Source organism: Melozone crissalis, unplaced genomic scaffold, assembly GCF_028551555.1.
Source record: "Melozone crissalis strain CALT ecotype California unplaced genomic scaffold, PUWL_Pcris_2 ptg000017l_1, whole genome shotgun sequence".
NCBI classification, from domain to species: domain Eukaryota; kingdom Metazoa; phylum Chordata; class Aves; order Passeriformes; family Passerellidae; genus Melozone; species Melozone crissalis.
In genome coordinates, this window is record NW_026535795.1 from 12,680,301 (window position 1) to 12,708,065 (window position 27,765).

General features: G+C 52.7%; 2 protein-coding genes across 2 annotated transcripts; one reads left to right on the plus strand and one right to left on the minus strand.

Annotated features, from left to right (window-relative positions):
• Positions 1-4,882, minus strand: PXMP4 (peroxisomal membrane protein 4). The gene is made up of 4 exons (XM_054274751.1): positions 4,752-4,882; positions 4,333-4,395; positions 3,587-3,785; positions 1-1,798 (listed from the first exon to the last, which is right to left on the minus strand). The coding sequence occupies exons 1-4, from the start codon at positions 4,880-4,882 to the stop codon at positions 1,535-1,537; spliced, it is 657 nt and encodes a 218-aa protein (XP_054130726.1). The 3' UTR covers positions 1-1,534.
• Positions 4,883-5,315: 433 nt separating this feature from the next.
• Positions 5,316-27,560, plus strand: ZNF341 (zinc finger protein 341). Its single transcript, XM_054274740.1, has 15 exons — positions 5,316-5,372; positions 9,321-9,431; positions 10,476-10,663; positions 11,695-11,847; positions 13,041-13,274; positions 14,493-14,688; positions 15,505-15,589; positions 16,573-16,763; positions 18,019-18,206; positions 19,157-19,365; positions 21,939-22,035; positions 23,519-23,651; positions 24,410-24,521; positions 25,270-25,340; positions 26,496-27,560. The coding sequence occupies exons 1-15, from the start codon at positions 5,342-5,344 to the stop codon at positions 26,993-26,995; spliced, it is 2,499 nt and encodes an 832-aa protein (XP_054130715.1). The 5' UTR covers positions 5,316-5,341; the 3' UTR covers positions 26,996-27,560.
• The last annotated feature ends 205 nt before the right edge of the window (positions 27,561-27,765 follow it).

Here is a 27,765-nt window from a genome sequence, read left to right on the forward strand (position 1 = left end):
GAAAAGCAAAAAAATAAAAGGGGGAAAACAAAGCAAAGCAGCTTTGCAAATATGTGCAACAGTAATAAAGGAGTTTAGGAGGACAAAGAAAAATGACTTAAGAAGAAATTGAGAATTTTTTTAAAAATCAGAAGCTCCCTGAAGTTAAATGTACCATTCCAGCTGTACCATTGGAGAAATTGCCAGAGCCTGGAGGGTAAAAAGTTCCAAGGATGATGAAGAGAGCATCAGCAGGATTATGAAATGCCATGGGCAGGTCAGGGAAAAGCAGGTGGGTACAGGGAAAGTGAACCAAACAGTCCCAACTGAGCCAAAAGGGAGCAGGGAATTTCATGATTCTCTTGGAAATATCACCCCATCAAAGCAGGAATTATTTCAATGCACATCATTGAGTGAATTGTGTAGTGCTTTGCACTATGAGGAGTTTGAATTTATTAATTGATTAATGAAACCTGTTTTTGTGCTTTCTCAGCTTTCTTCTGCTGTAACCCAGGGTGTGCTGCCCTATCCTGGGGCTCAGCAGAGTGTTTTTGAGAGGAAGATAATTAATAAATTAATCAATTAAACTAATCAATTAAGCCTGTACAAACTACAGGTACAAAATCAGATTCAAATCTGGTTACAGCTAACACTTTCCACAGCTGTGGAAGGCAGATTCTGCACCTCAGAGAAACCCTTGCCATGCGCCACCAAAATAAAATAAATAAAAGTGCTTGGGAAATGCCCCCTTAGACACACAAAATCCCCAGCATGAGATCTGAGGCCTGGTCATAGAGGAGCCCAAGTTGTGTAACTGTTTTTGGTATTTAGTTCAAGCAGCTTTTAAAAGCTTTACAAACAAGTTTAAAATAATTACAGGGTATTCATTAGTGCACTTATAGGGGCACAGATTCAGCCCAAGTGCAGGAAAGGAACCAAGCAAAAATAGTCTTTGCAAGCCTGATTTACCAGGCTGGTACAAGACAATCCTAACAGTTCAATTCTCACACATTTTATTGTCTCCCTGAGGGAAAACTGCAGAGGAACTCTCTCAAGGAGCACATAACTGTCCTTATAATAGTTTAAACAGGATTCCCAGCCATCCACAGCAATGAAGAAATGATGGCCCTGCTCTCAGAGCTCAGCAAGTCCCCCACTCCCTTCACCCTCAATCACACCACAGTGAGCACAACAGCACAGAAAAAAACACTTGTACACATTCAGATGAGCCCTAGAACATGGTTTCATACTCTCCACTTAGTGTCAGGCTGTCATTTTATAAATATACTTAGTTTTTAAAGAACAAACCCCAAGGCCACACTTGTAGGGAAAATAAGGCCTCTTAAAACCAGACTGCAACAAGTTTCTGTGGGGGTTGAGCTTGCTCTAAAAAGAGCCAAAAAACTGATCAGAACATTCTGGCCTGCAGACAAGAGCCAACTCTGCTTGATGGATGTTAATTTTAAAAATTCACAGGCCAAAAGCAACAGAATAACGTTTTCCCCCAGCTGCTGGGAGGTCCCATCCCATTCCAAGGTGGTTTAGAGGGAAGCACCTACTTGCTGTCTGTCCTTTTGTTGTAGATGAGGAAGTCAGACACGTCGTGCCACACCTCGCTGTCCTCGTACAGGTAGGTCATGGAGGACTGCAGGGAGGGCTGCAGAGTGTCCCTGTGGTACTCAAAGAGCCACAGGACTGTCCCCCACACCAGGGCAGCCAGCAGAGGGAAGGGATCCTGCCTGGGCTGGGGGATGTAGCCCTTCTGCACAGCCAGCCGGGACAGCCCGAACAGGATGCGGGACAGCAGGTACATGATGATCTGCAGAGGAGAAATGTGGGGAACCACAAAATCAGAGGGGTTGGGAAAGCTGCAAAAGGCCTCAGAGGCAGTAAAACTGTGATTAGAGCTAAGCAGCAGCCATGAGATTGGTCAGCAGAAAAAAATATTTAAACTGTAGAAAGGCAAGGACAAATAGAACAATGATCTGTGTATTAATGCTTGTCTAGAATAACTCCCTAAGCTACAGAAAAGTTTATTTAGTGAGATATTAGGAAGTTTGAAGCTTAATTATGGAGCTCTGTGCATTGTTTTAAGGCTTACAAGCAGGTATTGTATTTGAAATAAGCAGCATTGTTTAACCAAAGGTACCTGTGCTTATAGTGGTTGGATAGAACTACTGTCAGTGTGCTTTTGCTTTGTGTGATTACTCAAAACACTTATAAAGTGAGTTGTAACATTAAGTTCTGGGTCTGCTGCCTGGGATGTGAGCTGGTGGCACCTTCCCATTGTCATAACCATGTAATGAGACTGATGCTGGAAAATCAAACAGCTCAAGGCACGTTCCAGCAGTCCTGTCCTGTTTGTGATTTGTACAGAGACCCCGGCTGGTGACAGAGAAACCCAGGGAGCAGGGTGAGAACTGAGCACAGCCACTTCCAGGGCTTCACAAGTGACAATCCAGCCAGGAGGGACAGGAACAACTCCCCCACTTCAAACAGGCTGACATTGCCCCTGTCAACACTCTGCCAAAACTCTGTTTGTTCTCCTGCAAGGCCTGCTGCTCTGATTTGGCAATCACAGGCTGCATTTCCTGCAGCACTGCTGGGCAGTTGCACAACTTCTGTCTCTGCCCAGCTCATGGCACCTCAGATGGTGCTGACAGAACAGTCCTGCCAGGCAGGTGTGAGTCTGGGCACAGCCTAACACCAGGCCTGGCTTAAGTCGAGCACCTGGGATTAATCTGCAGCTCTGTGTTTTACTCCTTGCTTTGTGACTGTGTGTTAACAGCCAGCTTTAATCAAACACCCTCTGAGCAGCTTCCATCAGTTTAACCAGTTTAGGGGTGAGTTTAGCTGTCAGATTAACCAGTTTAGTTGTCAGTTTAACCATTTTAGTTATTATTTTAGTTGTCAGTCTAGCCAGTTTAGTTGCCAGTTTAACCAGCTTAGTGGCCGGCTTAGCTGTCAGATTAACCAGTTTAGTTGTCATTTTAGTTATCAGTTTGGCCAGTTTAGCTGTCATATTAACCAGTTTAGCTGTCAGTTTAGCCAGTTTAGTTGTCACTTTTAGCCAGTCTAGTGGTCAGTTTAGTTGTTAGTTTAGCCAGTTTAGTTGCCAGTTTGGCCACTTTAATTGCTAGTTTGGCCAGTTTATCTGTGAGATTAATCAGTTTAGTGGTCAGTTTAGTTCCCAGTTTAACCAGTTTAGCTCCCAGTTTAACCAGTTTAGCTCAGTCCAGCTCTATCTGACCAAGTCCTGCACTCACAACACTTCAGGTGAGGAGTTTAACCCTGTGATGGCCACACCAGGAGCACACAGTAGTGAGCACAGGTGACAGGTGGGACAACCCCACAGCTCTGACTGCCTTCCTACAAACCCAGTGCAGCCCTGGAGGCAAACCTGGGCTTCCAGCACCCACACTACTCATGGAAACACACAGCCACACCTGGGACTTGAATGCAGAGCAGTCAAAACTGCAATTTGTGCAGAGAAAATGATAAAAGAGCAATGCTCTGGTCAGACCTACCAAAAACAGGAGCCCTCACCCAATTCCTGGCACACCTCTTGTTTTTCCTGGCCACAGAAACTTTCAGCAAGTGCCTTTACCTGGCTGTTGATAGGGTTGTTGTCACCAAACACCAGCCAGCCCCCAATGCAGGCTGCAAGGAAGGAATGGAATGGGATTTTTTTCCCCTGCAGCCGGGACTGGGCTGCCAGGAGTCCCTTGTAGGTGAACACAAAATAAGCCAGGTTCCGGGAGTGGGCGTACGTGGCCTGGGCAATGGACTTCAGCTTCTCCCTGAAACTGAGGCAAAGAGACAATTACAGGAGAGAAAAGGCAAAATCCTGCACTCACCCAGCCTGGGCACTGCACTCCCCACCTACACTGATGGTTTGGGCACCCCAGGAATGTTTTGGGAATGAGGAGAAATTCCCTGATCAGAGCACAGCCTTGCCCAGACTGTGGACTGGGTTTCATTTTCCCTCTATTCACACAGCCCTTTAAAAACTTTTTTATTGCTAAATACAAACTTTTTTATTGCTAAATACAAACTTCAGGCACTCAGGGAAAGGCACAACATGCACTGCTACAGCCTAGGTTCCCATATTTCAACACAGCACAGAACATTGCTTTTGGCATCTGTTAATTCCCCCTCTATTCTCATCAACCATTGCATGAGTGATTAAATCCCTCATTTGTACATATTTGTGTGTATTTTATATCAGTACAAGGCTCAACCACGGCTCACACGCTTTTCTGCTTTTTAAACCTTCTACAAACATGGAAAACAAACAGTTGTGATGAAAACATTCAAAGCAGCAACACAAAACCACAGATTTAGAGTTTGTACCTTCCACTCTTGAACAGGAAAGTCATCACCAGGGCGTGTGGGGCACGGATTTTGGCTCCATAACTGTAAAGGTCGACAAATATTTGACAAAGTTCGTTTTATACTACGAAATTATTGTATTTCTAGTCTACTAACAGACAAAAAAAGGTTGCTTAGCCAAATATCTATTACTTTTAAGCCAGCCCAGCAGCAGCAGCACAGCAAGCCGGGAGGAGCCGAGCGGGAGAGAGAAAAGCACAGGCACCTCAGCGAGCCAGGCTCGAAGGGGACCCTCAACCCTCAGGCCCGAAGGGGATCCCAAACCCAGCCCAGGCCACCCCAACTGCGGCTGAGGGAGGCGGGATCGCCTCACCCTCACAGCACCCCCGCCACAGCACCCCGGGAGGGATGGGGACCCCGCGGCCGGGCCCGGCACTCACACGGCGCCGTTTCGGAAGCCTTTGATGACGGCGAGCGCGGCGTGGTAGCGGCGCTGCTGCAGGAGCGCGTTGGCGGCGCGGAGCAGAGCGCGAAGCGAATCCTCCCCACCCGCCATGGCCCCGCCGGCCATGGCGCCCCGCCGCACGCCGCTTCCGGGGGTGCCGCCCCGCCCGCCTCTCCCATAGGCCCGCGATGCTGTCAATCACTGCTTTTGACCAATAAGCGGCGCCACCTCACTCTAGCATTGCTGCGGACAGCCTATCCTGCAGCCAATGGGCGCCGAGAGAGGCGTCCCGCCCACCCGCTCCGTGAGGGCGGCGGGCGCCGCTGTGAGCCCGGCCCGGCACAGCCCGGTCATGGGCCGGGGGCTGTGGCCGCCGCGGCCGCGCCGGGAGCCCGAACGGGGCAGGGGCGGCCACCGGGCAGTCCCTGCCCGGTCTGCGCGGGCTGTCGCAGTGCCGCTCCACCGCGCCCCGAGTTGAACACGACCCCCCCCCGCCCCCGGGGCCTCCCCCGCCTCTCCCGCGCTGTGGGCCCGTAGCGGGCGGCGGGCGCCCCCTGGCGGCGCCGCTGCCGCCGCCGCTCCAAGATGGCGCAGGCGATCTTCGAGGCGCTGGAAGGTAACGGGGCCAGACCGCGGCCGCGCCGGGACCTCCCTTGTCGCGGCCACAGCCGGGGTGCGCGACCCCCGCTCCCCCGAGCTCCCTCTGTCCAGCGCCGCCGCCGCGCGGGTCCGGGGGCCGCGGTGGGGCCGCCCCGTGAGGCCCGGCCCGGCGCGGCGTGTGGCGCTCCCGGGAGCCCCGCGCTGCTCCCGCGCTGCTGCTCCGCTGCCCGCACCGCAGGCACGGCTGCAGCCCCGCCGGCAGCCCCCGCTACAGCTCGGGGCTCCATGCGGCGCCACTGTCACCTCCCGTCCCCCGGCCCTGTGCCACCTCCCGCCTGTGCGCCGCGGCATCCCCGAGCAGTGCCCTGCGCACCGGGCAGCCCTCGTTAACCACGGGCCCTGTGCTCGGTGCACCGCGTTCCTACCCCTGTGCCAGGGCCGACAGCCCAAGGCATCCCATGCCTTCCCTGCCCTGTGCCTGCTGCTCTGGGGCATCGCATCCCTACCCTGTGCCAGTGCCCGACGGCCCCAGGCATTCTGTGCTTTCCTCGTCCTGTGCCTGCTGCTCTAGGGCACCGCATCCCCACCCTGTCCCTGTGCGTGCTGCTCCTGGACGCTCCATCCCTATCCTGTGCATGCTGCTCCTGGATATTCCATCCCCATGGTGCTCCTGGACACTCCATCCCCATCCTGCCCCTGCTGCTCCTGGACGCTCCATCCCCATCCTGTGCGTGCTGCTCCTGGATATTCCATCCCCATCCTGCCCCTGGTGCTCCAGCCTCTCTCACTCCCTCCCTGCTCCTGTGCCCACCGGAGCATTCCCATCACCGCTGTCTGTGTGCCCAGGAAGCGGCACCACCGATGCCCAGGGCACTGTCACCACCCCTGCACCTCCTGTGTCCCTGCATGCTGGGGTCCCCCATCCTCCCCATGCCCCAGGGCTCACTCTGCCCGTCCCACTGCTGTGCCAGGCTCTGTGCCAGCCCCTGGGATGGTGCCTGGGTGGGCGCTGGCCCTTGCATGTGTGTTTTGAGGGGTGTGCTCTGGGCACAGCTGGGCAGTGCCCGTTGTGTGGGTGAACAGGTTGTGCTCAGGTACATCTCACTTTAGTGTTGGGATACTGTTACAGCCAGGTGCCATCCAAGGATGAGGTGCTGAGCTGTGGCGCTCTGACATGGGCTAGGGACTACTTTCTTTGGAGAGAAACTACTTCATAGGTATTAATTTCCTAAATTGGATTACAGTTTTATTTTCCTTTCCATGACACCACTGCCTGGAAGGTGTGACATTGGATTGTTACTGTGCTTTTGAATATCACCTGTGACCACAGCAGCAGAGAATAAATATTTTTTTCTCTATTTTGTCAGGTTACTTGGTGCATTTGCCAGCACCCCCGTGTAGAAACAGGTCCCTATTTCCTCTCTGCAATCAGCTCCTCATTGTGTTCCTTTCCCTGCAGCATTCAGGACAGCAAAGCTTTTTAGCAAATTGAAAAAGAGTGGGGGTTTTTCAAGCCCGCAGCAATTGGCAGCTTTTAGTGCCTGAGCTTGTTTGTTTTGTCTTGTTGATTGGATTACACGTCGATGGTGGCTTGGCATTCTTAGAGCAGCCTGGTGTCAGGGTGCTGCAGGGCACAGGTGCATTGTCACCTGTCACTAAAGCACCTGGTGCTCCTGTCAGAAAAAAAGGCTTTATCACAGGGACAAATTAGCACCTGGGTGACATGGACAGCCCTGCTTCATCTCCAGCTGAGGGAAATTTGAAAGGGAAGGAAAAAAGGGCAGATCAGTAGTCCTGTGCTTTTATCTTGGCTTCCCCAAATCACTTCGGTTTTATCAGGCTCTGGGCACCTCGGGGCTGGGATTTTTCACTTCCATGGCTGAAGAGCATCCTGCAGGCAGGGCAGGGTTGATCCAGAGCTTTCTCCTGGGGTCTGTGCATGAAGAAGATCCTGCAGGACAGGATCCATCCAGAGCTTTCTCCTGGGCTCTGTGCATGGCTGTACATGGCATCCCTGTAACCAAGTACCTGCCAGCCTGGCTTCTTGGGTTCTTATCCATCTCCTCAGGGGTTTCCCCCTGGGAAGTGTGGTGCTGTGCAGTTCCTCAGTGAAGTGCAGGGACTCTGATTGCCAAATAAATATTTCTGTTGTCCTGGGCCATTTCTCTCCATCGAGAGGCTGAGTGCAACCCTGCCAATGTTGCTGCATCATTGTGTTCAGGTCTGGCCTCTCCAGAAGCTTCTTCCTCCTCGTGGCATCAAGGCAATTGTTTGACTTTTTTCCTTGCAAGATCTGACTCTGTGCCAGAAGGAAACCCACTTGCCCAGTGCCAGGCATACCAAGAGTGCACTGTTTGTGCAGTTGTAATTATCCCCATATTACACCTGAATTTTTGGTCCTTCTTTTTCTCCTAGTTTATTTTTGCTGGAGAAGCTGCTGCATGTCCCTGTGTGCTTTAAGGCTGCAGTGCTCCCTTTGCAGTTGCCCAGAGGTTCTTTGTGCAGGAGGTGAATTTTGAGCAGGGCTCTGGCTGGAGTGAGGAACCCTCCCAGCACTGTTCTGCCAGCAGGGCTGAGCTGCAGGGCTGCCTCCAGCTCTCCCTGCAAGCCAGGGCTTGCTGAACTGGACCTGCAGCTTTGCTGTGCCTGTGATCTGTGTGAAAGGCTGCCCACAGATGGCATGGTGGGAATTTGATGGGAGTGTGGGATGTGCTGGGTTCTGCTGCCTCCCAGCTGCCTGTGCCCTTGGAGGGTGGTGCTGTGCTCTCTGCCAGGGACACGAGCAGGGGTTGCAGCATCTCCTCAGTGGAAGGATGGAAAAGTGTTCACAGAATCTTAATGTGACATGCAGGAGAAATGAGTAGTTAGGGTATCTTTAAAAGGCTCTAGTTTATTTGGGTACTCCCCACCATGAAGGCAACATTCCAGTTGTTCAGGAGAAATTTTAGGAGTGGAGCTTGGGGTGGTGGGTGCTTCTGCTGTGCTGGTCCCTTTTGCTGTGATCTGCTGTGGTGCTTCACTGTCTTTCCTTCTGCTGTCTGCTCTGAGCAACCTCCCCTCATCCCAGCACAGTCCTCACCTCACTGCTTAGGAGTGATCAGACCCACTGATTTTCCTTTCTGAGTTCAGTGCTTTGCACTTTTGTTTTGCAAAGATCTGGAAGTGAAAAACCACCTAAGAACCCCCCAGCTTTCTTCTCTCCCTTAATCCACAAGATCTAACATACAACCTTGCTGTTCCATTTGCTTCCTTTGTGAGTTCTGGGTCATAAAAGGGTGATAGGAAGGAGTGGCAAAAATCACGCCTTTTTCTCTTTATCTCCCAAAATCAGGCTGTCCTTTGTGTCTTTACATCCAATTTCTAAATAGAGTGTGTCATGCTTAATCCACAATCCCAGGTTTTCTCCCTAGATGAGCAGTCCCAATCTTCTGAATTTATCTGGAATATTTTAAAACCTTTTAGCTGTAGTGAAAAATGTTTGTGCTAAAGCAAGTAAGCTGATTCTAACAACAGATCTGAGTGTGTGTGTGTGCCCTGTGTCTGACATTTGTGCCACCTCTGCTGGGAGAGCTGCTGCACACAAGGATTTTGTGTGCCCTGAGCTCGGTGTCTGTGCTGCATCCCCAGGCAGTTCCAGCCAGGCCCCTGCCCTGTGACATCCCCACACTCCTGTGACATTCTCAGCTCTTCTCATACCCAGGGTTGTGAGCATCCTTCCTTTCTGCAGCAGGTGCTGAAACCAAATCCCCTTTTGGCTTTCCCTGCCCTTCTTCCCTTCTCTTTTGCACCAAAGCAGTTCTGAAGACAGGTGGGGGTGTTGTTGTGTGGGAGTTGGTGCTGTTGGAGGGTGACAAGGTGACAGTGGCTCAGGGGGGAGGGAGCAGCAGCTGGAGGCTGTCCCAGTGCCCAGACACCCCAGTGTGGCTGTGTTCAGCTCACCATCCATGCTTGTGTCTCCTTTCAGGGATGGATAACCAGACAGTGCTGGCTGTGCAGTCCTTGCTGGATGGCCAAGGAGGTGTCACGGACCCGTCTGCTGCCAATGTCAACTCCTCTGCAGCCATCCAGCCCATGGGTGAGTCCTGCTGGCCCTGGGACACAGCACAGGGCAGGGGGGCTGCACAGCTCCCCTGCACAGCTGGCACAACAGCTGGGTGTGCAGGGTACTGCTGTGAGTGTTGTGAGCCCTCAGCAGGAGCAGACTGAGCAGGAGGAAGGGACAAGAGCCCAAGCAAGCAGTGATGTCTTTGGAGACAGTCATGGCAACAGACTTGACCATGAGCTTCCAATAAAGATACAAAGGGAGGGAGAAGCCGCTGTGCCCACATCTAGTGCCTGTTACTGTTCATGTTTTTTATTTAATACTCACTCCTTCTCCTCTAGAGATGCTCCATTCCTGCAACATCTCTGTGTTAATGAATATGGGAACTGGTCATTGCTGTGCATGTGGACCCTCACAGTGCTGCACTAGAAGGTGTTGGGTGGATGGGGAGTTACCCCCAAGGAGTTACAGTCTGTGTCCCCAAAAATTATCAACTTCAGGCTGTGACTCAGACAGGGGAACAGCCTTGTGAGTCTGCTGGATGGAGTGCAAGTGGTGTGTGGTTTGCTAACGCTGCAGATTTCAGCTGGGACTGGAACTGGGTTGTCTTCTTTCTGCTTCCAATGTCAGCCATAGGTGCCAAAACCCAGCAGTGTTGTGGAGGGGTGTTAGGACAGTGCTGACAGTGACTCTGTGCCCTTTTCCAAGGTACTTCTTGTGCTTTGTGCACTCTGAGTTATAAAATCTGCCTCAGCCAGCATAATGCTGATGCTTTGGCAGGAGCTGCTTTGACTAAAAGCAGAGGGTGCCGCAGGAGCAAGGGTGGTTGTTGCTGTATTTGGGATGAGAAGACAGACAGTGGGATTAGTGTGTCCCAGGGAGACAGTGGGGTTTGTGTGTGGGAGCAGGGCTGGGAGGGGCTCAGTCCCATCACTTGGCTTTAGGGACAGCTTGGCCCTTGCAGCTGCTCTGTCCTGCCAAGGATGTCCTCGAGGTGCTGAGACCCAAAGGTGGGTGCTGGGTGGAGCACTGGGGAGTGCAGGACAAGGCCTGAAGCTCTGCTCTTCCTCACTGCAGATGATGAAGACGTGTTCCTGTGTGGGAAGTGTAAGAAGCAGTTCAACTCCCTGCCTGCCTTCATGACCCACAAGAGAGAGCAGTGCCAGGGCAGTGCCCCATCCCTGTCCTCAGTGTCTCTGGCCACCAACAGTGTGTACACCCCATCCATCACCTCAGTGCAGCAGGCTCCCAGTGCTGCCCGCCAGGTACCGTGTGCAGGCACAGGCTGTGTGCTCTGCTGCTGGGGTTTGGGGCTGGGGGTGGAGATCCACTGGTGTCTCATGACTAGGAGGCTCAGCTGTTGTCCCTTTGTTGGCTTTTCACCTCATGGTTAAAGTGGGGCCCTCTGCAGTGAGGTGACACAGCAGGAGTGTCCTCCAGCCTTTTTTCAGGACAGGACAGAAGGGGTTTCATGTTCAGTCTGTGCTGCAGCCAGACCTTGGCTCTACTGAGCAGCCCCAGTGTCAGAGCCTGCCCACAAGCCTGGGGGCACTCTCACAGTGCCCTTGCTGTCCCCTGGGCCGTGGTCTGGCTCATGGGCAGAAGTGGAGCAGCTCTGTCTCTGCATCCCTTTTCTCTCACTCTTGCAAATAAGCCCACATAATGTGGTGTGATGAGTGCTGGGGGAATATCCCCTCTGGAGTAATTCTCATTCCCTAGAGAATCCTCCAGTGGGAGTCCCTGGTGCATGGCATGTAATGTGCCTGCAGTTGTGGCTTCCAAAGTGCTTTCAAACCAGCTGCTTTTGCGAGTTAATGTAGTCCCAGTGGATGGTGCTTCTTCCCAGGGCTGTAAACGCAGGTTATTTACTGCCAAGAAATTCAACAGCCTCCCTCCCCTGCTATAACCCAAGTCCAGTCTGAAGAGATGAGCCTGACATTCACTGTCTGAGCCAGAACAGCCTCCCCGAGTTTTCCACCTTCCCTTGCTGGGACAGGCACCCAGGAGAGGCCTGAACTTGTCCCTGACCAGTCTGTCCTGCAGATCTTGTTTAATAACCCCTGACTTGCAGCCAGTGGCCACTTTCTGAGCCACTGTGATTTTTTTTCCTCCTTTCTGAGGAACATTTGTGGAGCTAAAAACTCCCATGGACTCAGCAGGAAGCTGCAGATAATTACTGTGGCTCACTGCTGACCAGAGGCAGTGAAAGCAGAGACCCTGAGGCTCAGGAAAAAGTATTTTTTGGGTATTGTTTTGTCCTGTTGCTGTTTAACAGTGCATCTTTCTTTTCTTTCAGCAAATCTCCACGTACATCACAGTTCCCCCATCACCTTTGATCCAGACCCTGGTGCAGGGGAACATCTTGGTCAGTGATGAGGTGCTGATGTCAGCCATGTCTGCTTTCACCTCCTTGGACCAGCCCATGCCAGCAGTGCAGCCCCCAGTGCAGGTAAGGGGCACGTGTGGATCCAGGGAGTCACAGGTAAAGCTCTCCCAGTTCCAGCCCCTTGGCCATGGGAGTGACTCCTTCTACTATCCCAGGCTGCTCCAAGCCCTGTCCAGCCTGGCCTTGACCACTCCCAGGGGTACTGCCCACACTGCTGAGGATGCCAGTGCCCACAGCTGGGTCATGCTGGGCTTCTCATGCACCAACACTCCCAAGTCCTTCCCCTCAGGGCTGCCCTCAATCCACTCACTGCCCAGCTGTGCTTGGGATCGCCCTGATCCAGGTGCAGCACTTTGCATTTGTTCTTGCTGAACTCCCTGAGGTTCACACAGACCTCTCAGTCCTGTCCAGGTCCCTCTGGATGCCCATTCCTTCCCTCCAGTGTTTGGACTGCACCACAGCTTGGTGTTGCTCACAAACCAAAAGATCTTTGTCATGTGGTCTCTCCAGCTTTTTTTGAGCCCCCATGTCATGACTGGCTTCCAAAGCCCTTGTCAGCTTATTCCATGGATTCCTCTCCTCCTGGGAGCTTTGTTTGGGCTCTCCCCAGACTGGCTGGGCTGTACATGCTCTCCATGCTCTAAAAATACTCCTTGTAACCAGAAGGATTAAAAGCTTTAAAAACAAATCAATAAGGGGTTGGGTTTTGGAGGAGGCCATGTGTACCTGCAGGTCATTCCAGGCCTGCAGCACAGTGTGGTCCAGCCTGCCAGCTGTGCCAAGACATCCCCGCTGTTCTGCAGGCAAATTGGGATGGGGAAGGTGTGTGAGGGAGCAGCCCCTCAGCTCTGCCAGCTGGATGTGCTGTGTTTAGCCAGGACATCCCTGCAGTTCCTGCAGACACTGGGATGGGGAAGGTGTGAGGGAGCAGCCTCTCAGCTCTGCCAGCTGGATGTGCTGTGCTGTGCCAGGACATCCCTGCAGTTCCTGCAGACACTGGGATGGGGAAGGTGTGAGGGAGCAGCCCCTCAGCTCTGCCAGCTGGATGTGCTGTGCTGTGCCAGGACATCCCTGCAGTTCCTGCAGACACTGGGATGGGGAAGGTGTGAGGGAGCAGCCCCTCAGCTCTGCCAGCTGGATGTGCTGTGCTGTGCCAGGACATCCCTGCAGTTCCTGCAGACACTGGGATGGGGAAGGTGTGAGGGAGCAGCCCCTCAGCTCGCGCTGCTGCATTTCCCACGTGTCTCTGCTTGCAGAGCAGCATGAGTCTGCACGCCGGGGCCGGTTACCTGTCCCAGCCCCCGCCGCCGCCGCCGCCCCCGCCGCCGCCCCCTCCGCAGCCGCCGCCTCCCCCGCCGAGCCTGGCGGCTCCCGGGCAGCCCGGCGGCGGCAGCGGCGTGGTGGAGGTGTACAGCGCCCCTGCTCCCATGGCAGCAGCCAGCACCGTGGAGATCCAGACCCTGGGCATGCAGCCCTACCCGCCCATGGAGGTAAGGCTGCTCCTAAGGACCTGTCCTCAGAGAATCACACAATGGGTTGGGTTGGAAGGGACCTTAAAGCTCATCCTCTGCCTTGGGGATGGACACCTCCCACTGGAGCAGATTGCTCCAAGCCCCATCCAATCTGGCCTTGAGGAATGTGGAATTACAGTGTGGGAAAATGGGCTAGGTGATTTGGCAACAATTATTTTCTCTGGGAGAAGGCAGCAAACAGAAGGAGATCAGTAAGATGATGAGGATTCTGAGAACAGGAGAAACAGCTAACAGAGACAGAGGACTGGCACAGGCTTAGGAGACCTGAACATTTGTTTCTGACCTGCATATGCTGGGAGTGAGAGGCAGTAGAGGTGAGAGCCTCACCTTCTGTAGAAGCACAGAGCATCACACTGCACACTTCAGCTTAAGTGGAGAGAAAAATCCAGTCTAAATCTCAATGAGCTTGTCAAGGTGGCTTTTGCTAAAGAATGGCACAGGCAAGGTGTGGATTTACTGGTGGATCAGCTGTTTGCAGTCTCTATATTTGCACTGCCCTTCACAACAGGAGCTGCTGGGTGTGGCTGAGGTGTGGCATCCTTACCTGTGTAACTGGAATCTGATCTGGAAGTGCCAGTGGACAGGAATGGATGAGGATGATGGATAAATAATGGTCTGTGTTAATTTATCAGAGTGGGCAGGAGCAATGCCTTTAAACCATCAGCCCAGACTGATCACTCTGTCTCTTAAGTGTTCTTTCCTAATCCTGATGCTGACATAAACAGCTGTGCTTTGGCACCTGGAGTTTCTTTGTGCCTTCCTTCCCTTCTGCAATCCTGCCAGGACAGGCAGCAGGACCTGGAGATCCCTGCTTCAGGATTGGTGTGAACCCAGAGGGTCAGCAGTGATCCTTCTGGTAACCTGCTCCAGAAGGATAAGAAACTCCTCTAGACATAGAAGGGGCACAAGACAGCTCCCTCAGTGTTTCTTTGCTGCCCCGTTCCTGCTGTAATTAACTTCTGGATGCTTTTGATGTTCAGCAGGAGAGTTTCACATTGTGCAGGGTGTCAGTTTTGGTTAGAGAGACATTGTTGGCCTGGTGAACCAGAAATTTGATCCAGTTTGGCAGAAGAAAAGTCAACCCGAGTGCAGCCTGGTGTGGGTGGAGATGGAAGTTAGGGCATGGTGTAATTCTCTGTAGCAAACCTGTTCCACTGATGAGCTGCCCTCTCACAGGTACCAAGCCAGTGTGTGGAAAGCCCAGTGTACCCCTCTCCCCCTGTGTACAGCCCTGGGAAGCAGGGCTTCAAGGCCAAGAGCACCAGTGCTGCCACCCCCCTGAGCAGTGCAGGGGGAGGCTCTGTGGTTGGCTTTGATTCCCCTGCTGCTGCCAAAACACGACGCTGCAAGAACGAGACTGGGCTGCAGGAAGGTGAGTGCCCTCCATCCCCTGTCCTGAGGGTCCCTGGGCTTGTCCCAGCTGGGCTGCAGGAAGGTGAGTGCCCTCCATCCCCTGCCCTGAGGGTCACTGGGCTTGTCCTTAGTGGGCTGCAGGAAGGTGAGTCCCTTCCATCCCCTGCCCTGAGGGTCACTGGTGTGTCCTGAGTGGGCTGCAGGAAGGTGAATCCCTTCCATCCCCTGCCCTGAGGGTCACTGGGCTTGTCCTTAGTGGGCTGCAGGAAGGTGAGTCCCTTCCATCCCCTGCCCTGAGGGTCACTGGTGTGTCCTGAGTGGGCTGCAGGAAGGTGAATCCCTTCCATCCCCTGCCCTGAGGGTCACTGGGCTTGTCCCAGCTGGGCTGCTGAGCCAGGGGCTCCCTGAGGGGTGGCATTGGCTGTGCAGCTCTGGAAGGGGAACACAAGGCCTTGCATGAAGCTGGTGGATGACCTGGGGGGTTCACAGCACAGACAGAGCTGAGGCCCTTCCTCTCACTCATGCTGTGTCTTTTCCCAATGCCCAGAGCACCTTTAAGGCTGGTGCTCTATAGGTCCCTGGAAGGCAGTGGTTGATGCCTGAGGGGATGCCCTCCCCAGCAGACTGCACTGCTCAGGGTTTGTAGGGTTCTCTCAGGCTGTGTTAATGAATGTTTGTGCCCATGACCACTCCCCAGTCTGGCCAGGCAGATCTTATCTTCCTGTAAGCTCTTTATTGGTCCTGAGCAGCCATGTCCTGGGCTGAGAGCCCTGTGACACTGTGGGGACAGGGCTGTGCCACATGATCTCATTCCTATGTGTGCTCTTCCTTTCAGGCAAACCCAAGTCCCCCAAGCTGAAGTGCACATACTGTGACAAGGCCTTTACCAAGAACTTTGACCTGCAGCAGCACATCAGGAGGTAACAGTGCCCTGCCCTGCACACAGCAAAGTGACTGGGCTGGGGCAGGGCACAGCTGTGCTGAGGGACTCTGTGCAGCCCAGTTTATGTCCCAGAATCTGTGCTGCAATGGGAGGGATTCTTCATTCTTCTCACCCCAGGACACCTTTTCCTCAGTGACTGGAGTAAAGGCTGTATCATGGATGTAATCTTCATGCTGATTATGTGCTGGGACTGGAGGCTCATTTTCCTTGCTGATGACACCTTGACAGCCAAACCTTTTGTCACCTGATCACTGGAGTAGCAGCATTCTCACTACTTGCCTCTGCCCTTCCCTTTCCTCTCCCTCCCTAGCAAGCTGCAGCCTTCCTGTTTGCTGCTGTTAGCAAAGTGCAAGCCAAGCTCAGTGTCTGTACAGGGAGCTGTAATCACAGAGCTTTTCCCTGGCAGGAGGAAGCTGAAATCTGCAGAGTTCTTTCCCCCAGTGGAGTCAGCTGGACTCAGAGCAGATGGGAAGGAACAAGTGGTGGTTTTTACACCTCTTCCCAGCCTGGACTCTTACTTTCTCTTGAAGCAGAAGGGCAGAATAGAAAAACCTTTTTGCTGTGGAAAAAGGAGAGCACATTCAGGCAGATCCAGGGGCTGCAAGCTAGAAAAGATGTGTGCAGGAGAGAGAAGGGTGACAGGGAAGGAAAGGCTTGTACCCTTGAGAAAATGATGAGGTCCCCAAGGTCTGTGCAGGGACCCTGATGTTGCTGCAGAGCTGTTTTCCTCTCCTGCTTCTTCCTTTGATCCCCTGTCATTCCCAGACCACAGGTGGTTTGTCTGTGCACCAGCCTCATTTCCCCAGGCCTCTCACAATGCACTCCTCTGGTGAATCAGCTCTCAAAGCCCTGTTTGGTGTGTGCAGGTGTGATCAGCCCAGCACTGTCCTTGTCCCCACAGGCCCTGCCTGGGGGCTGTCTCCTGTCTCCACACTGCTGACCTGGTGCCTTGTCCTCCAGCCACACAGGTGAGAAGCCCTTCCAGTGCATCGTGTGCGGCCGCGCCTTTGCCCAGAAGTCCAACGTGAAGAAGCACATGCAGACCCACAAGGTGTGGCCTCCAGGGCTGGGCTGCACCATCTCCCGCAGCTCCATCACTGTGCAGGTCATGGCCCTGAACCCCAGCCAGCCTGAGGATGAGGAGAACACAGGTGTGGTGTGTGTGAGGCACAGCACTGGTGTGAGGAGGCTGCACCTGCACACAGGGAGGGAGGGGAGCTGTGTGTGCTGTCTGCATTCCTTGGTAGTGTTTAGCATCTCACACTAAAGTGGCATTTGCTCAGCTCCAGCTGGAAGCTGCATCATTTCATACCCCTGTGGTGGGTTCAGGTGCTGGTGGGGACAGTGGCTCCAAACTCTGTCCCAGTCTGTGCACAAACAGGGCCAGGTGCCTTCCCCTCCTCACTCCCTGGCAGCACAGCTTTGGCAGTGCACAAGCCACACCTGGCAGCTCTGGCCCAGGGGACACACAGCTGCTGGTTTGGGATAGCCCAGTGCTCTGGCTTTGCACTGTGCAGGTCATGCCAGGCTGGAGCTGCCCACAGTGGCCACCTGTAAATACTTGAGGCAGAGAAGAGCTCCTTGTTGGTGTCTGGATGCTCTTTCTGCTGGTGGCCTCAGGCCTGGTAGGGGAGGGAATGCAGTGGCAATGTCATGTCTAGGACAAGGGACAACTGGAGCCCTGTTTGTGTGCATCGTGGGCTGTGAACCACTGGCTGGATCTTACCTCCTGTCTCCTGCCAGGGGTGGGAGTAAATCTGGCTCTGGTTCACTGGTGGAGGCTGTGGTGGTGTTCTCAGGGGTTTTAGGATGAGGAAGAGACGAGAATGTTGACTCCATGTTTTAGAAGGTTTGATTTATTATTTTATTATATATATTATATTAAAACTATACTAAAAGAATAGAAGAAGGGATTTCATCAGAAGGCTAGCTAAGACTATAAAAGTAGTGATTACAAAGGTTTGTGATTGACTGAGTCTGAGACAGCTGGACTGTGATTGGCCATTAATTAGAAACAACTACATGAGACTAATTACAGATCTACCTATCCACAGCAGCAGATAACCATTGTTTACGTTTTGTTTTTGAGGCCTCTCAGCTTCTCAGGAGAAAAAATCCTAAGGAAAGGATTTTCATAAAACATGTCTGTGACAGGAGGCCTGTTCTGACTGCTCCACAGAGCACAGTTATATCCCTGGAAAAAGAGAACGGGCTAGGGGGGGGGAAGAATGGAGTGGTCAGAGTCCTTCATAATTTGTCAACAAATTTTGTTGTGATATTTTTGTTAGTGGTATTCATGTGATCTAAAGAGCCTGTCTTTGAAGGGGAGGAAGGCCAGGCCTGGTGTGTGCTGGCAGCAGGGTGCCTGTAGAGCTGTCTCATGGCAGGCTGGGACTCTCTCCCCAGGTTTGCCCCCCAGGAACACGGTGCCCCCGGCCGAGGAGCTGAGCCCCTTGGAGGAGAGCGAGGCAGCCAAGCTGGAGGCCAAGCAGGTTGTCCTCATTGACAGCTCCTACCAGTGCCAGTTCTGCCCCAGCAAGTTCAACACCTACTTCCAGCTCAAGTCACACATGACACAGCACAAGAATGAGCAGGTAGGGACAGAGGGTGCCTGGCTGGGTGGCAATATTGGGATTGGCTCCATATAATGTACCCATTACCAGGGTCTGACCTGAGCCTTTTGGTCTGCAGAGCTGCCGGTTCTTCACATGCAGCTCAGCTCTCAGGGTTGTAGCTGTGTGGTCTGGGTGGCTTTGAAAACTTTGAAAACTGAGTGAGAAATTCAGCCAAGCAGGTTTGAGTGGCTAGAGAGGAAGCAAAGAAGTGAAGTGTGTCCAGTTCTGGGCCCTTCACTTCCAGAAAGACATGGAGGTGCTGGAGCCTGCCCATGGAAGGGCAGCAGAGCTGGGGAAGGTTTCTAGAAAGTAAGGCAGAGGAGAGGGGCTGAGGGAGCTGGGGAGGCTCAGCCTGGAGAAAAGGAGGCTCAGAGGGAACCTTCTCATTCCTCACAACTCCTGACAAAAGGGTGCAGCCAGAGGGGAGTCAGGCTCTGTTCCCACAAGGGGCAGGACAAGAGGAAACAGCTCCAAGCTGTGCCGGGGAGGTTCAGGTTGGACATCAGGAGGGATTGCTTTGCTGAGAGGGTTGTCAGGCATTGGACTGGGCTGTCCAGGGAACTGGTGCACTCATCCTCCCTGGAAGTGTTCAGTAACTGACTGCACTTGGTGCTGTGGTTTAGTTAACAAGGTGATGTTCTCTCAGAGATTGGACTCGCTGACCTTGGAGGTCTTTTCCAACCTTTATGACTCTGTGAAGACCAAAGTTTTCAGTGTAAGTGGCAGCTCTTTGGGGTGTCGTGGTCTCACCCACTCAAGTGGTTTCAGGCCCTCACATCAACACCCCTCTGTCCCACCTTGCTTTCTCAGGGGTGTTCCCTGACAGTCTGTGCTTCTTTCCAGAAAGGAAGGCAGTTCTGCCTGTTGGCAGAGGGCTTTCCCTGCCTGTTTCCATGGTGAGCCTCTCCAGTTGCTCTCCCTTCCCCTAGGTGTACAAATGTGTGGTGAAGACCTGTGCCCAGACCTTCCAGAAGCTGGAGTCCTTCCTTGAGCACATCAAGAGCCACCAGGAGGAGCTGAGTTACCGCTGCCACCTGTGCAGCAAGGACTTCCCCTCTCTGTACGAGCTGGGCGTGCACCAGTACTCGCACAGCCTGCTGCCCCAGCACAGCCCCAAGAAGGACATGGCCGTGTACAAGTACAGTACAATCGCTGCTCACAAGGCTTGTAGGAGTGAGTGGGTGCAGAGCATGCTTGGTGGGACCTTAGAGGGGACAGGGGGCCCTGTGTCCAGTGGCCAAGGTGCTTTTGGACACCCAGGTGGCACATGGGGGGGTTCCCTCCACCAGACTGGAAAAACCAAGCACTTTGAATGCAAGGAGTCATTCTGAATGCAGGGAATTGTGGTGGTGTTGACAGGGGTCCCAGGACCAGGGAAGAGATGAGAATCTTCATTTTTTTATGATATATATTATATTAAAACTATGCTAAAGGAATAGAAGAAAGGATTTCATCAGAAGGAGTGAAAGAAGTGGAGTGGAATGATACAAAAATCTTGTGACTCTCCAGAGAGTCCAAGAGAGCTGACTGTGATTGGCCATTAATTAGAAACAACCAACATTGGACCAATCAAAGATGCACCTGTTGCATTCCACAGCAGCAGATAATTATTGTTTTTCTTTTCCTCTAAAGCTTCTCAGCTTCTCAGGAGAAAAATCCTGGCAGAGGGATTTTTCAGAAAATATCATGGCTATAGGGAGTCTCTTTTAATGACAGTGAAAAGCTGGGATTGGTTATATGGGAAGATCCTTTCACTGCAGCTCCTGTTATCACCAGTCAACCGTGAGATGGTGTCCTGGGGTGACTTTATGATGCTGAATTGTATCCCCATTGGTCTGTTTAGCCCAGAAATAAGTTTTGCACCTTTAAGACTGATTCTGAGAGCCAAAGAGGGGGAGAGAAGAAGTGCACAGTTTCTTTTCAGAAGCTGTACTCACTCCTCCACAATCCTTCTCCTGGACAGTGTTTTGTGTGGAACAGACAGTGAGAGAGAGCTCTCCTTTGCTTTTAGTTTCTCTGCTGGCTGAGGCAGTGAAATTCCCAGGAAACCAGGACCCTAAACCAGGACAAATACACATGGGTGAACCTGCCCTGGGCTGGGTCAGAGAGCCAGGGATGCTCTTCCCAACCTGTTTTCTATGATTCTTCACCTGCAGCAAAGGGATTGTGGGTTGTTGTCTTGGTTTGGAAAGGCAGGTGTGTGCTGAGGAAGGCAGGAGCCTCCCTTGAAATGGAAAATGTGAACCCCCTCCCTCCAAATTGCTATAACTTTTAAATTAAGGGGCTCTCAGGCAAAAAATATAGGAGCAGAAAATAGCAGTTCTTTAATAGGGAAGAAAATTAAAAAAATAAAATAAACAATGCAGTAAACTAAAGCAACACTGCCAGAGTCAGAACCCAACCTGACACCCTGTGGGTCAGGGTGTTGGCAGCAGTCTCATTGGAATTGTGGCTCAGCCCTCCTTCAGTGTCAGGGGTGGCTCTGCTGGAGCAGGGATCCTGTAGAAAGCTGCAGTCTCTTCCTCTGAAGATCCAGGGGAAGAGGCAGCTGCTGTTCCTCTGGGGAATCCAGTGCAGAAGCTGTGCTGGTGTTCCAGAACCTCCAGACTATATCCAGGTAGGAATGCTTGGCTCCTCCCTCTGGGCTCACATCTCCCAATGGGATGCTGTAGTTCTTATCAGCCATGCAGGGACATTCAATAGCTGTTATCAGCAGGTGTCTGCCCTGAGGGAGGAGTGATTGTGATCACTGAGAGAGAGATAAGGCAAACTGCCCACTGACCAGAAGACAGCTGCCATACAGATGGCAAAGAGAATACATCTTGCCTTGCAATGTGGAACAGTTGTAGAATCCGTGCTCAGAAAAAAGTTTCCTATCCCTTTGCTGCAAAAGGGTCTATTCCTTGGAAAGCTTCTCTACTCCTGTGGAGGGAAGGTGTGAGGAGTTCCACAAAGAGCTCCACATAGCTTTTGGAATGCCCATGGACATGCTCAGGGGGAGTAGGAAGCCCAGGAGATACTGGAGTCACTTAGGAGCTTCATGGAATAAATATCTGCTAATTCTTGCCCAGAGCATGGTTTCTAGTTACCCTTGCATTACAGAGCTTTGTTCTCCTGCTTGGTAGTGGGGATCCCTGAGATCAGAGATCTGTTTGAGCTTGAGGAGGTTTTAGTGTGACCTAGGGAGAAGGGGTTTCACAGCAGGAACAAGTCAGTGCCTCTGTCCTCACTGGTGATGGTGCCTGTCCCAGTGCCTGCTGTCAGTCAGCTTTGGCAGAGGCACTGGCAGGATGTGTGACCCTGCCATGCTGTGTCCCCACTCAGCTCCTTCTCTGGGGGCTGATGTCTTCAAGCAGTGAAGATGGAAGGAGGTGTTTGAAGTTAAAGTGAAGTCCGTCCTTACCTAAGGCTTGTCTCCATAAGGAATATGTGCTCAAGTCTGGCTGCTCCCATGGCAGCCTTTGGCAAGGGCACTGGCATTTAAAGGCTTCTCCACCCACTTTTCCAGCATCTCCCTCTCTGAAGGCTGCTAGGTGTGAGTGTGAACTGGCATGTGGGTTGCTGAGGTTTAGAGCACCTCAGTGGTTATTTTGTGTATCAGTCCTGCCAAAGATCACCCTGGAAGGTGGCTGGGCTGGGCAGGTGTGCCTGTGCTGTGGGGTGTGCTGCAGTAGCCTTGCTCACAGGTCTGTCCTTTCTCTCCACATGCAGGTGTGTGAAGTGTGTCAATAAATACTCCACCCCAGAAGCCCTGGAGCACCATCTGCAGACAGCAACGCACAACTTCCCCTGCCCCCACTGCCAGAAGGTGAGTGCTGACCATGGATGGTCAGCATGGCCTGCTGAGCCAGCCTGGACACCTGGCACAGGCTCTGAGGGGGACAGGAACCCTCAGCTCCATGAGTAGGAGCCTTGGATAGATTATGATGAAGCTTCACTTCAGAAAGTGAAGTTAACTCTGTGGGGAAGGTAGGAATTGCTGGGGATCCTTGCCCAGCCCATCCTACTGCTGGCTTTGGTGGGAGGCTGGGCATCCCTCTGAGATGCTGCTTCTCAGCATAGAGTTACATAATTGACAGCAAGGTTTCAGCTTATGTGTTTCTTAAGAAAGTTTTGGCACTTTTTCTGTTTTGAGTTTTTGTTGGCTTGTTTTTAAGGCCCTATCTATACTTTCATGATACAATCCTGAAAGTTTTCACAGTGCATCCTTCCTGGGAGAGCAGTGACTGAGCTTCTTGCTCAGGCTGCCCAGAGAATCTGTGGCTGCCCGTGGATCCCTGGAAATGTCCAAGGCCAGGTTGGACTGGGCTTGGAGCAGCCTGGGACAGTGGAAGGTGTCCCTGCTCACAGCAGCAGGACTGGTTGATCTTTAAGATCCCTTCCAACCCAAACCATTCCATGATTCTTATGTATTTTGTCCTGGCTACACACTCCATGCCAGCTCTGTGATGTCCTGGGTGTGGTGCCAGCTCTCAGCTGTGTGTTTGGGTGTTGCAGGTGTGTGTTTGTGTGTTGCAGGTCTCCCCCCTGAGCTCTAGGTGTGTATGTGTGTTGCAGGTGTGTCTTTGTGTGCTGCAGGTTTCCCCTCTGAGGTGTATGTTTGTGTGTTGCAGGTGTGCCTCCTGACCTGTGTGTGTGTGTGTGTGTGGGGTGCAGGTGTGTGTTTGTGTATTACAGGTGTCCCCCTGATCTCTGTGTGTGTGTGTGTTGTAGGTGTCCCCTCTGAGCTGTGTGTGTGTTGCAGGTGTCCCCTGATCTCTGTGTGTGTGTTCCAGGTGTCCCCCTGATCTGTGTCTGTGTGTTCCAGGTGTCTCCTGATCTCTGTGTCTGTGTTCCAGGTGTCCCCCTGATCTCTGTCTGTGTGTTGCAGGTGTCCCCTGATCTCTGTGTGTGTCTGTGTGTTCCAGGTGTCCCCTGATCTCTGTGTCTGTGTTCCAGGTGTCCCCTGATCTCTCTGTGTGTGTCTGTGTGTTGCAGGTGTCCCCTGATCTCTCTGTGTCTGTGTTGCAGGTGTCCCCTGATCTCTCTGTATCTGTGTGTTGCAGGTGTCCCCTGATCTCTGTGTGTGTCTGTGTGTTCCAGGTGTCCCCCTGATCTCTGTCTGTGTGTTCCAGGTGTCCCCTGATCTCTGTGTGTGTCTGTGTGTTCCAGGTGTCGCCTGATCTCTGTGTGTGTGTTCCAGGTGTCCCCTGATCTCTCTGTGTGTGTCTGTGTTGCAGGTGTCCCCTGATCTCTCTGTATCTGTGTGTTGCAGGTGTCCCCTGATCTCTGTGTGTGTCTGTGTGTTCCAGGTGTTCCCCTGCGAGCGGTACCTGCGCCGCCACATCCCCACGCACGGCGGGGGCAGCAAGTTCAAGTGCCATATCTGTAAGAAGTTCTTCCGGCGGGAGCACTACCTCAAGCTGCACGCCCACATCCACTCGGGTACGGCTCCCTGCTGCCAGTGCTCCCACTCTGTGCCACAGCCCCGTGCCCTGTGCCCTGGCAGCAGGAGTGACACAGTCATTTGTGGTAATGTGGTCTCAGATCTGTGGGTTTGGATCAGCCTGCACTCGTTAGAAATGAGGGACACAGGGTGGCTTCCCCACTTGCTGTGCTGGCCCTGGAGAGCAGGAGCAGTGTGCAGCACAGATTGTGCCCATCCATTTGTTATTTTATTGAGAAGCAGCTGAGGGATTTAGGGTTGTTCAGCCTGGAGAAAAGGAGGCTCAGGGGAGACCTTATCACTGTCTACAACTCCCTGACAGGAGACTGTAGCCACGTAGGGGTTGGTCTCTTCTCCCAGGCAACCAGCAACAGGACAGGAGGAGACAGCAGAAAGCTGTGCCAGTTTGACTTGGGGAAGTTTAAGCTGGAAGTTTAGGCTGGACATAGGAAGAATTTCACAGAAGGAGTGATTGGGCACTGGAATGAGCTGCTCAGGGAAGTGGTGGAGTCACCCTCCCTGGAGGTGTTTGAGAAATGCCTGGATGTGGCACTCAGTGCCATGGTGTAGTTGATAGTTGACAAGGTGATGTTAGATTTTAAGTTGGACTCTATGATTTCAAAGGTGTTCTCCAACCAAATTCTGTGTGATTTATCCATAGTGCAGGACAGTTTCTAGTGTGGCCCAGCTGGCCTGTCGTGGCCAGAGCAGCCTGTGTGGCTGTAGTGTCCCTGAGGCCTGCTCTGCTCCTCCCCAGGTGAGAAGCCCTTCAAGTGCTCGGTGTGTGACGCAGCGTTCAACCGCAAGGACAAGCTCAAGCGCCACATGCTCATCCACGAGCCCTTCAAGAAATACAAATGTCCCTTCTCGTATGTACTGTGCCTGCACATGGCAGCACATCTGAATGGGGCTGGGAGGGGGGGAATGTGTCCTGCAGGTGTCCTAGGGGGCACTGTGGCACCTGCCAGGCTGCCTGGGGAGGTTGGAATGCTGTGTGCTGTTAACTGGGAACACAAGGGTCTCAATTCTTTGTCACTGACTTCCTGTAGGGCCACATTTTATTGCTTCATCAGCCTTGTAAAATAACTGCTACCTTCATGGGAGGCTTGGGGAGCACTAGAAAGAGAAGGAGCACGGAGGTTCCCTGGATGATGGGCTCTCACTCACTGCCATGTCTCCAAAAGCATGTGACAACATAGGACCTAATGTACAAGCCACAGGAACCGAGTTTTGGAAGGTGCAGTCCCAAATCCACGGCACAGGCCACAGACTTTCTGAGATAGCCAAGGCTGACTGGCTTCTCCCTGCTCCAACCAGCCTCCTTCCAAAATGCTTCTGTCTCCAGCTGGGATCTTGAAGCTGCTGCATTTTAGAGCATTCATAGTGAGACACAGAGCATGTGTAGTTTAGGAAAGCCAGATGTCCCTGTGGCAGCATGTTTAGTCCTTGCCCTCTCAGAAAGGCTGAAATAGTGGAATTGCTGAGGCTGCACCAAGAGAAACATCCAGGTGCTGCTAAGGAGAAGGGTTATGGATGTCCTTATGATCTGGGATCTGTCTATGCATTGCTCCTCAGCTGGTTCCCACATCTCACCAGCAATTGTTGTTGTTGTTGCAGAAGCCACACAGGCTGCAATAAAGAGTTCAACAGGCCTGACAAGCTGAAGGCTCACATTCTGTCCCATTCAGGTGAGTGGTGGGAATGCAGTCACTGGGATTCCCTGTGGTGCTGTAGGAGAATGTGACAGAAGGACTAAGCCTGAGAAATAAGAATCATTTACTAGCTTTAGATTTTTTTCTCTCTGTTTTGCTGCAGGCCTGTTTAAGTGAGTGTCTATTCAGGGTTATGTCTAAGCTTTGGGCTGGTTTCTAAGACAATATAATCTGTAGGCAAGGGCTGCTGGTGAGACTCAGGAGCTGAGCTGGATTATTTGGTCTGCTTCCTATCAAGTGAATATCCAGAGTGCTCTGTCCGCTCCTCCCCAGTCCCACCTCACATGCAAAAGAAAATCTCATGGCATTTGATTCCCTTCTAAAAATGATGCTCACAATTCTAATAAAGACAGATAATTTATTCCCATGCCCCAGGGGAACAATCAGACTTTTATGTCTTAGGGTAAAAGGGATATCTTTCCTTGTGCCCAAAGCCCTGCAGGGTACGATCAGATGGGATGGGCTGATAGTGCAGTCATGGGCTCTTTCAGATTGTACATTCCCATTTTTTGGAGGGGAAAAAAAGTGACAATTTCTTTATTTACTAAATACACTTGAAAAAAAAATACTTCAAGATTGTTTTGCATTTTCATCACAATTAACTTGACATGTTGTTCTGGTGCTATTTTAATGCTCTTACTTGAGGCAAGAATATTTATTTGCAGCCTGCAGCTTCTTCCTGAGGGACAGTGAAGGGACAGGCACTGATCTCTGCTCTGTGACAGTGACAGGACTGAGGGAATGGCTGGAGCTGTGTCAGAGGGGTTTAGGTTGGATACCAGGAAAAGGCTCTTGCCCAGAGGGTGCTGGCACTGCCCAGGGCACAGCCCTGAGGCTGCCAGAGCTCCAGGAGCTGCCAGGGATGCCCAGGGTGGGGCTGTTGGGGTGTCTGGGCAGAGCAAGGGGTTAGACTGGATGATCCTGTGTGTCCCTTCCACCTCAGGACATTTGATGACTTTACAAAGTCACGAGTGGTTATGGTTAAACACAGACATTGAAGCTGTAGCCACCCAGCTTTACTGTGTGTGGCACAATGTCTCCTCCCATTGATGAGGGAGCACCTCCTTTGAGGAGGCAAAGCTGTCCCCCTGGGGGGATGGCTGGGTGTAACTCATCTCCCTCTGTGTGCAGGCATGAAGATCCACAAGTGCCAGTACTGTAACAAGTCCTTCAGCCGCCGCGCCCACATGGTGGAGCACCAGCGCTCGCACACGGGCAACTACAAATACCGCTGTGCCACGTGCAGCAAGGGCTTCACCCGCCACAAGTACCTGCGGGAGCACAAGTGCCGCCTGGGCTCGCCCAAGGACAAGGAGCTGCAGCTCCGGAAGGCGCAGAAGAAGCGGGCGGGGCGGGGCCGCAAGGCGGGGCTGGCCCTGGGGCTGCCCGAGCTCAAGGACGGCGCTGCCGGGGACAGCTCCCCCGAGAGCGGCCCCAACAAGGAGCCCTTCCCGCAGTCGGACGCTGTGCTGTCCATCGTGGTTGGTGGCTCAGGAGCTGCAGACCCTGAGCTGGTCCCAGGGCAGCCCAACAGCATGGACTCCAACCTGGCCCTGGCAGAGCTGCAGACAGCCTCGGACGGGCCCTGCACCATGCTGGCTGTGCCTGTGTACATCCAGACCTCCGAGTGACAATGCCCAGAGCCACCGTGTGGCTGGAGGCTGCTGCTGGCACTGTCCCGCTTGGTGCTCAAGTTTATCCCTGTGGAAAAGACCAAAGCTCTTCTGGGGAGGTAGATGGATATGGGAGGGAATGGCTTCCATCTCCACTGGTTCTTCCCATCCTTGGGCAGAGGACTGCTTGGAGGCCACCGATGCCTACAAGGCACTGGAGAGGGTGGCTCCATTATTTCTTGTCCCTCTGTACCACGGGTCAGCTTAGGGCAAGAAAGACAAAGATCCCTGAATCAGGGAAGAAGAAGGACCATGCAAGCTTGCAACAAACAGAGCTGCTGAAATCAGGTGACTTTGCAAATCACAGCCTGTCCCATCTGTGGTTTTTCTGGCCTAAAAACTGTATTGCCCAGTATTTGGGTGGCCCTTCTGAGAGCAAACATCCTTCCTAGTGGAAGCAAGTTCATCCTGAGATCCTTTGGGAACACTGTTCAGAAATCCCCTGATAGACTTCTGTCTGGTATCTTCTCTCTGTCTGTCTCAGTAGAAAGATCACCGTGTCTGTACTACAAGTTATAAACACCCTGGACCTCGCCTGTGCTGTCAGTGTGTTGTGGGGGTGGGGGGTGATGCTCTTCTGGCTGGGTACTGATCTCGCCACAGTGTTTGCTCATGGTTTTTCCCCAGATCCAGGGATTTCTGAGTGCCTTTGACATCAATGAGTCAATCCCTGGGAGCAGTTCAATGTGACCCCTGTGTTCACTAAGGGCTGGGTGAGGTGACCTGGC

What these genes read in the sequence shown, in the direction of transcription:
- PXMP4 (XM_054274751.1), bottom strand. Translation starts at nt 4,882, where the DNA reads ATGGCCGGCGGGGCCATGGCGGGTGGGGAGGATTCGCTTCGCGCTCTG. An exon ending in GGCTTCCGAAACGGCGCCGT is followed by an intron (nt 4,396 to 4,751) that starts GTGAGTGCCGGG and finishes CGACCTTTACAG; the next exon opens with TTATGGAGCCAAAATCCGTG. An exon ending in ACAACCCTATCAACAGCCAG is followed by an intron (nt 1,799 to 3,586) that starts GTAAAGGCACTT and finishes TCTCCTCTGCAG; the next exon opens with ATCATCATGTACCTGCTGTC.
- ZNF341 (XM_054274740.1), top strand. Translation starts at nt 5,342, where the DNA reads ATGGCGCAGGCGATCTTCGAGGCGCTGGAAG. An exon ending in AGCCCTACCCGCCCATGGAG is followed by an intron (nt 13,275 to 14,492) that starts GTAAGGCTGCTC and finishes GCCCTCTCACAG; the next exon opens with GTACCAAGCCAGTGTGTGGA. An exon ending in TGAGGATGAGGAGAACACAG is followed by an intron (nt 16,764 to 18,018) that starts GTGTGGTGTGTG and finishes CTCTCTCCCCAG; the next exon opens with GTTTGCCCCCCAGGAACACG.